The sequence below is a fragment of the Mastomys coucha genome, unplaced genomic scaffold (assembly GCF_008632895.1).
Source record: "Mastomys coucha isolate ucsf_1 unplaced genomic scaffold, UCSF_Mcou_1 pScaffold4, whole genome shotgun sequence".
Classification (NCBI taxonomy): domain Eukaryota; kingdom Metazoa; phylum Chordata; class Mammalia; order Rodentia; family Muridae; genus Mastomys; species Mastomys coucha.
In genome coordinates this window covers 522,967-531,643 of record NW_022196910.1, presented here as the reverse complement: position 1 = coordinate 531,643, position 8,677 = coordinate 522,967, and the positions used below count along the sequence as shown (strand labels likewise).

General features: G+C 54.3%; 1 protein-coding gene and 1 long non-coding RNA gene across 9 annotated transcripts in view; one reads left to right on the top strand and one right to left on the bottom strand.

Annotated features, from left to right (window-relative positions):
* Positions 1-8,677, top strand: part of Ankrd24 (ankyrin repeat domain 24) — a 17,210-nt gene that overhangs the window by 6,764 nt on the left and 1,769 nt on the right. For 6 of the 8 annotated variants that reach the window (XM_031348973.1, XM_031348969.1, XM_031348974.1 and 3 more), the window contains 12 exons: positions 759-829; positions 948-1,054; positions 1,238-1,425; positions 1,971-2,008; positions 2,519-2,599; positions 2,691-2,798; positions 3,509-3,553; positions 3,632-3,730; positions 4,679-4,751; positions 4,983-5,101; positions 5,199-6,590; positions 7,729-7,896. In XM_031348973.1, coding sequence (XP_031204833.1) covers positions 759-829; positions 948-1,054; positions 1,238-1,425; positions 1,971-2,008; positions 2,519-2,599; positions 2,691-2,798; positions 3,509-3,553; positions 3,632-3,730; positions 4,679-4,751; positions 4,983-5,101; positions 5,199-6,590; positions 7,729-7,896 — 2,489 coding nt within the window. The remainder of the gene's footprint in view (positions 1-758; positions 830-947; positions 1,055-1,237; positions 1,426-1,970; positions 2,009-2,518; positions 2,600-2,690; positions 2,799-3,508; positions 3,554-3,631; positions 3,731-4,678; positions 4,752-4,982; positions 5,102-5,198; positions 6,591-7,728; positions 7,897-8,677) is intronic. The other 2 variants (XM_031348972.1, XM_031348975.1) reach the window with 1 other exon arrangement.
* Positions 3,798-6,065, bottom strand: LOC116075707. The gene is made up of 2 exons (XR_004112689.1): positions 4,902-6,065; positions 3,798-4,674 (listed from the first exon to the last, which is right to left on the bottom strand). It is a non-coding gene; the product is annotated as an uncharacterized LOC116075707 (long non-coding RNA).

Below are 8,677 nucleotides of genomic sequence, written 5' to 3'. Positions count from 1 at the left end.
ACTCAGAAATCTGCCTGCCTCTGCCTCCCAAGTGCTGGGATTAAAGGTGCGCGCCACCACTGCCCAGCAATAAGGGATATCTTAAAATCTAAATTGCATTTATTCATTTATTGTGGGGTTAGGGACACCCTTGTCATGGTGTTTGTGTGACAGTCAGAAGGTGGCTTTTGGGAGTAGGTTGTCTCTCCACCAGCTGGGTCCTGGACACCGAACTCATGTCATTTGGCAGCAAGCACTATTACCAACTGAGCCATCTTTCTGACCTATTTTTTTAAAAGTTGCTTTTGATTTTAAATTTTTGTGAAAATACATTTTTAAAATTCTTTCATGTGTATGAGTGTGGTTTGGTTGCATGTATGGCTGTGTTCCATATAAGTGCCTGGTGCCATCAGAGACCAAAAGGGGGTGTCAGATCCCTGGAACTTTTACATACATGAGCTGCCGTGTGGGTGCTGGGAATTGAACCTGAGTCCTCTGTGGGAGTAGCCAGTGCTCTAACTATTGACCCATCATTCCAGCTCTGAGGTTTTAGTTGAGGTATGGTCTCAATCTGCAGCTCAGGCTGGCCCCTGACTTGCAGCCATCTTCCAGCCTGGGCCTCCCAGCTGCTAGGATGACCAATGTTAACAGCTATACTGTAGAGTGAGTTCTAGGCCAGCCTAGGCTACAGGTTAAGACACTGTATCAGCAATAAAACTACAGTGATCATGGTAGGTAGCTGTCCCTCCAGCCACTCTTCTTTTTCTTGTCTGTCCCAGCGGCTGGTGGTTGTCTGTCCTGCTCAAAGCTGCTCTGTTCCTTTAAGGCACATATGAATCCCCGGGATCGGGTGAGCTGCTGGGATCTCAGTGGGTGGGGGGTACAGTGTTATCCTTACGGTAGATGCCCACCCAGGCGTCATCTGCAAAGCACAGGTGAGACTCATGCCACTTCATCCTCCTTACCAGTCGGGTGCCACACCCCTCATCATAGCGGCTCAGATGTGTCACACAGATCTGTGCCGCCTCCTCCTACAGCAGGGGGCTGCCACAAATGACCAGGACCTGCAAGGCAGGTGAGCACTTCTCCTCCTGACCTTCCCATCATATGCTGCAGGATTTGGGGCAAATATCTTGATCTCTTTAAGCTGGCGACCTAGTCCCCTCTTCCTCCCTTCTCTTCCTGGCCTGGGTATAGAGACAGGTGTGAGGTATTGGGGACAGACCTCTGTCTCTTCAGCAGCTCCTTTACCCCACAGGACAGCCTTGATGCTGGCATGTGAGGGGGGCAGCCCTGAGACCGTTGAAGTACTCCTGCAGGGTGGAGCCCAGCTGGGCATCACTGATGCACTGGGCCAGGATGCCACTCACTACGGAGCCCTGACTGGAGACAAACTCATCTTGCAGCTTCTACAGGAGTCTGCACAGCGCCCCTCACCTCCCAGTGGTATGCAAGCTTTTCCCTGGCTCTCCTAGCCAGTTTCTGGTCACCTCCTTATACGTCACTGATAGTTTGGAGGCGCTCCAATCTGCTGAGTCCATGAACATTTTCATGCTTCTGAACTCAGGGCAGTTTCAAGAAGCCCCAGCGGTCTGAGGGTCTACTGTGATTTCCTGGGTCATCCTTAGTATGGGGACTCTGCCTTTCCTAAGGGGTGGCAACTTACCCACCCACTCCAACCTGGAGCTCCACTGCCCTGAGTCTCTGAGAGTTTAAAGGCCCTCCCCGGCCAGGACTCCACCCATAGGTCTCTCTACCTTCTTGTCCCTTCTTCAGCGGCTGGATTTTGTGGTGCCCGACTGGGAGACCAGAGCAGTTAGATCTGAGTTTGAGGTTAGCCTGGGGTACAGAGTGAGACTCACAGTATGAACAAAAGAAGCACGAATGCTTCAGAAGCTCTGAGAGCCTTGGAGTACCTCGGGTTGGCCAGTGACCTTTCTAGAGCTGAGAACTCAGAACTGGGTGCCTGACTGTCTCCCCTCTCTCCACAGCCTCCCTAGAGGATGACTCCGGAGAAGCTTCATCACAGGTAGGAATCCGGAAGGCTTGACAGTCCCCTGCCCTGTGCATCGCTCGCTGCCCCCTGACCTACAGGAAAAGACAGACCTGTATGTACAGGGTTCCGTCATGGCTCCTATCCAGGATCTGCCCCTGCTCAGTGGCAGCCACGTGGACAGCAGCGATCCTACACTGGGGACAGTGGGTCTGGGATGGGACTGGGGACTGGTGTTGCCAAGGGCTGCTTCAGGCAGGGCAAGAGAAGGCCTGGCCACTTTCCATATTCCTGCCCTGGGTCTGCTGTGTCTCAGGCTTCACAGAGAACAGAAAATGTCATAGAAGCTGATAGAGCCAGGGAAGGTGTAAAGTATACCCAGCGAACCATACGATCTAGAGTAAGTGGGAAGATATGGGGTCCTTCACAGTATGGAGGAAGGCAGGGGGACCTGCGGCTGATGACAACAGGGGGTGATTACATTGTATCTCTTGTGTGGATCCTGGCCTTGTACCCATGTACTACCTTCCCCTCTGCCCACACCAGAACTCAGTGTCCAGCCATGAGAGGCGAGGAGCCACCAAAAAGAGGAAAGCACCCCAGCCTCCAGCCAGCACACCAATCCCTGTAAGAGTTGGGGGGAGCCTGGGGCAAGGTGGGGTTCTGCTAGTCCTAGAGACTTTACCTAAAGTGGTGCTCCCTGGTGGGGAGGGGACAGGATGATCAGGATGCTTATGAGGAGATTGTGCGTCTGAGACAAGAGAGAGGCCGGCTCCTGCAGAAGATCAGGGGCCTAGAACAGCACAAGGAACGGAGGAGGAAGGAGGTCAGGAGGCTGCAGGCCCTGCAGTCTGGGAGCAATTCCCTGGGATGCCATACCACCTTCCTCCATTCCTTCCTTCCTTCCTTCCTCCCTTCCTCCCTTCCTCCCTTCCTCCCTTCCTTCCTTCCTTCCTTCCTTCCTTTCTTCCTTCTCCCTCTCTTCCCCACTCTCCCTTTGCTCCTGACGCACAGCCCCCTCACTGGCCTTTCAACAATCCAGGCTCGGTTCAGCCTCAGGGCCTTTGCCCATGGTGTTTGCAGTACAGAATGGCTGTCCTCCCAGCTGTCCCCAAGGCTCCCTTTCTCAACATCTCCCCTGCCACCATATTTAAAATTGTACCCTCCTTTTCAGCTTCTTTCATTTCACCAGAGCACTCTACCATTCAAAGGCTCGCCCCTGAGGGCAGGCTCAGGTGAAAGTGCTGAGCTCAGAGTGGATGAATACTGGATGAGGAGTGAGTGACCCACCGTGAGGAATGTATGAAATAAGTGAATGCATGCATGCATGCATGAATGAATGGCCTGGAACAGGATCTGCTATGCAGCAGGCAATGTACCAAAGCGCCTTGAGTGAAAGACTAGAATGGGTTCTGAGAGTGTGAATGATCAGTCAGAGTGGCACACAGTAGGTGCTCACTGTACATGGAGAAAGTACATGGCTACCAGACACTAGGTGGTACATGGCTGCCCAGTCCCATCCACTTCTACCTGCAGCCCCTGGAGGCAGAGGCCAGCTCAGTGCACAGCCTGGAGAGACAGGTAGGTGGGGAGGGCACAGCCAGTGTTTGGGAGGGCCCAGTGTCCTGGAGTCCTCAAGTGCTACCTCGGTCTCTGTAGGTGCAGGAGCTGCAACAGATGCTGGCAGAGAAGCAGGAGGAGAAGGAGAGCCTAGGCCGGGAGGTGGAGAGCCTGCAGAGCCGCCTGTCCCTGCTAGAGGTGGGTGGGGACTGGGAGTGCAAAGCCACAGGAGGGTCCAGAGGGGTTAGGGTGTTGCCAAAAGGGCAGGGAAAGAGGCTGGGTGGGCTGGAGCTTGGAATGGATGTAGAGGTGTAGGGGAAGGCAGGGGCTTTCCTCAAAGTGTGTCCTGCCAGTGTTGGGAGGTGCAAGGGGTGGGTCACAGCATAGGTGAGGAATGTGGTAGAATGTGGCCAACTCACCAGAACTTCACCTGCGCACCATGGTGCATCCATAATGTCCTGGCCACACATAACTTCCATAAAATCACACACTCATCAAGACTTCTGCAAACACAGGCACACACGCAAAGACTGCAGCCTTTCTGACACACATATCACACATGCCCCAAACATAGAAATAGACCAGTTACACACAGGCCACAGCCCTCATGCAAACACCCCCACACTGCTCAAAGTGTGCAATTAGAGTTGGCAGTATAGACCAGTCAATAAAGAGGTTTCCGCCAACCCTACTGACCTGAGTTCACTACCCACATGATGGAGGATTCTCAAGTTGTCTTTTGACTGCCACCTTGTACTGTGGCATGTGTGTACCCCCTGCAGGTACACACAAAACAAATGTGATCAAATATCCCTACAAGCACATAATTACACAGATATACACAGAGATGAGCATGGACTTGGGGATGTGCTGGGATTCAAACCCAGAGCCTTGATTCTATGGCCAGAACGTCGCTCAGTGGTGAGTGTTTGCCTAGCATGTGCAAAGGCCCTGGCCCACACCTGCATCTCATTAGAAGGTGGAAGGGCCATTTGGGTGCTCATCGAATACAGACACAGCCAGCTGGGAATCACCCCCCAGCCCCACTGTTGTGTGGATATATGGACACTGTCAGTTTGGGAGGACTTAAAGTCTCTTGTCAGTAAGGGACAGGATCTGAAGGTCTGCTTTGTGCTGGATTCCTAGAATGAGAGAGAAAACACAAGTTATGATGTGGCTACCCTGCAGGATGAGGAGGGTGAGATGCCTGACTTCCCAGGTGAGATCTGTCCCCCTCTGCCACACCCTCTCTGCTGCCTACCTGGGATTCTGAGGGGTGGATGGCCACGTGGACACAGAGCCACGGCCATAGTCTCCCATGGAGGAGGCGTGTGATGCAGGAGAAGGGCACATGCAATGTGGTCCCCACCTGCCTGAGGCAATGCAGCTCCCCACTGAGCAGCTCCTGACTGTCCCCAGCCTGACTCAGTGCTGTTCTCAACCCTGTCAGGAGCCGATGCACTGATGTTAAAGAACCAGAGTCCATCAGCAGAGGAGTTAGTTGCTTCCCTACAGGAGCAGGTGGCTCAGCTGACCAGGCAGAACCAGGAGCTTCTGGAAAAGGTCCAGGTGGGGAAACTGAGGCAGTGGACATGTCTGCAGACCTCGGGGTGGGCAGGGAACATGGTGAGCCTGCCTCTTAGCCTGCCTGCCTCCCCACCCCTAGATCCTTGAAGAGTTTGAAAAGGATGAGGTGCAGATGGCGGAAGAAAGTCAGCCCGAGGTTGTCCCTTTGGTCTTGTATGAATCCTTACGGGCAGAGCTTGAGCAGCTTCGGAGGCAGCACACAGAGGCCATTCATGCGCAGCAGCGGCAGCAGGAGGAGGGGGAGCCACCTAGGGCTCATGGAGGAGAAGAGTCAGCACGCCAGGAAATCAAGGGCAAGGGAAACACTATCCAGAATGGACCCAGCGTCCCAGACCTCAATGGCACCACGTATACAGAAACCACAGCAAATGGAATGGAACGCCAAGCGGGAGGCTCCGAGGGCATCTGGAGCACTGAAGCAGGGGCTTCAGAGGCAACACCCATAGAACCCGAGGCTGCAGGTTCAGAGGCCACGGGGAAAGTTGGAGTGGCAGCCGAGGCAATGGACACTAGTGCTACTATGGCTGAGGCCCTAAATGTGAAAGCTGCAGGCGACAACGCGGAAAGTGAGCCATTGGCTGCTGAAGATACAGGAGGAAAAGAGAACCCAGGAATGAAAGCTGATGGGGAGGATGTGCGGGCACAGGCAGGGCTCACAGGAACAGTGATTGGAAACACGGAGGCCACCAGAGTGCGGGATACAGGAATTCAGGCCACAGGAGTAGAGGCCACGGCAGTGAAGACCACTGGAGTGCAGGCCACAGTGGCGGAAGTCATAGGAGTGAAGGTCACAGGAGTACAGACCACAGCGATAGAAGCCATAGGAGTCGAGGACACCACCCAGGAGGCCACGGGAGCGGAGGACAATTGCTGGCAGGCCACGGAGGCAGACAGCACTGGAGCGCAGGACACAGCTATGGAGCCCACGGGAGCACAGGCCACTGGGACAGAGACTACGGAAGCAGAGACCAGCGGCACGGAGGACCCCTGCGCCGCGATCCTGCACCCGGGGTTGGCGGCGGCGGCGCTGCAGGCCGAGCTGGAGACCCGGATCCGCGGTCTGGAGGAGGCGCTCCGCAGGAGAGAGCGGGAGGCCGCGGCCGAGCTAGAGGCTGCTCGGGGTCGTTTTGCAGAAGCGGAGGCCGAGGCGGAGGAGGCAGCGCGGGGGCGGAGCCGTGAGCTAGAGGCGCTGCGGGAATTGCTGGCCACGGCCACGGCCACCGGCGAGCGCGCACGCACGGAGGCTGCGGAGTTGCGCCAAGCGCTAGGGGCCTCAGAGGCTCGGGTCGCCGAACTCGCCTCCGCACTGGACGCCGCCCGCGAGGAGCTGGAGCGCGTGCGCGGGGCCTCGGTTCCCGCGGACGAGCACGAGAACGCGCTGGGCGCCCTGCGCGACCACGTGACTCGGCTGCAGGCGCAGCTGGCCGACCTGGCGCGAAGGCACGAGAAGACCAGCGCAGAGGTCTTCCAGGTGAGCGCCCGCGCCAGGCTGTCCGTTCAGAGGATTTCCGCGTGAGCCTGGACGTCTACGGGAATGTCTGTGCACTTACGCAGTACTCCCGAGGCCAGAAGAGGGCGTCTGATTTACTACTGGATGTTGGAGTTACAGACACGAGCCACCGCGTGGGTGTTGGGAACCGAACCCTGGTCTTCTGCAAGAGCAGTGTTCTAACCCCCTTTGCTATTTCTCCAGCCCATAATATTTCTATTTAGATTTAACTTATTATTTTCTATGTGGTGCACACACATGGCATGGGGGGAAAGTCAGATGGCAGCCTGTGGGACCCAGTCCACTCTTCCCCATGTGGATCCTGAGCACCAACCAAGGCTATTAGGCTTAGCTGCAAGCATCTTTACCCGCTGAGCCATTCCTGAGCCCTGGTCTTTGTGTACGTGTGTATGTGTGTGTGTGTCACACACACACACACACACACACACACACACACACACACGAGCGCGTGTTTTAGTCTCTACCTCCTAGTTAGAGGAATGATGGGTGCAGAAGTAGGACCTGTTTACACAGAGGTGCATGCTGGCCAGTTCTCTACCCACTGAGTCCCATCTGAGTTGAAAAATTTGTTTTTGCCAAGTAGATGACTCATAGCTGCACGGTGAGGCCCTGTCTCAACAAACCAAACCAAACCAAACATTCAAACCAAACCAGAAATCGAACAAACTTCCTTAGAAGGGAATGTGTGTGTGTGTGGGGTGTATGTGTGTGTGTGTGTGTGTGTGTGTGTGTGTGTGTGTGTGAGTGAGTGAGTATTTTGAGATACTCTCTCAGTTCTTGCATTGGCCTTGAAGTCACAGTGTAGCTTTGGAATTCCTAATCCTCCTGCTCAGCTTCCAGAGTACCTGGCTCACAGGCTTGCACCACAAATGAGGATGCCAGGGCACAAAGAGGCCTAACTACCTGTCCAAGGACAAACAGTTGGTAGCCAGGGGTTCTTGGCAGGATCAGGATGTCACCAGGGTCGGGTGGGAATCAGAACCTTCCTAGAGGTGGAATGCTATCAGCTCAGCATGGAAGCGGTGGGAAGAGAGCCCAAGGATCCAAGCCTCTTTGGTGTCTAAATGTCCCGAGAGTCACGCGTGGGCTTGGGCCACAGGTGCAGCGTGAGGCATTGTTTATGAAGAGCGAGAGGCACGCAGCCGAGGCCCAGCTGGCCACGGCCGAGCAGCAGCTCCGGGGGCTTCGTACAGAGGCCGAGAGGGCGCGCCAGGCCCAGAGCCGTGCCCAGGAGGCCCTGGACAAAGCCAAGGAGAAGGACAAGAAGGTGGGTTCCCTCCTTCCTCACTGTTGGTGCCCACTATCCCGAGATTACACAAGACTGAAGAACCTCCCAGCCAGCAAGGTCTTGAGAATTTGGCCCGTTTCTCACATGGGAAACTGAATCCCAGAGAAGGAAGAAAGTCTCAGTTAGATTCACTCTTGGTGTCGATGCATCATGGTAACTATGGTAACAGATATCCAATCCTTACTGTGTTCTCTAATTATCCCCATTTGAAGTAACAGGCACAGAGATGTGATACCACTCAGACAAGGTCACATGGCCACAAAATGGGTCATAAACTGGTATTTGAACCCATTTATACATTTAAAAAATGCTTAAAATGACACGTATTTATGTTGGGCTTGGAGCATGCATGTGTGGTCAGAGGACAACTTGCCTGAATCCATTTTGTTCCACCATGTAGGACCCAGGGATTAAACTCAGGTAGAGAGACAGGCTTGACAGCAAGTATCTTTACCCCTGAGCTGTATCATTGGCCCCCAGCTGTATCTTTGTGTGCATGTGCATGTGTGCAAGTCACAGGTCAACGTTGGGCATCCCATAAGATGAGATAAAAATCCCAAGTTGGGTTTATGGGTTACTGGGTATGGTCAGACAGCCCTAGACCCTGATTTTTTCCAACGTGTGCCAACATAGGCCTTAAGATAAGGGGAATGCAGAGTGTTTTTCTATGAAGAACCAAAACGAAACAAAAAACAGTATTTATTGGCCTTGAGGCTCCATAGTGTCTAGTTCCTGTTTGCTGTGAGCAGACATGGCCGGC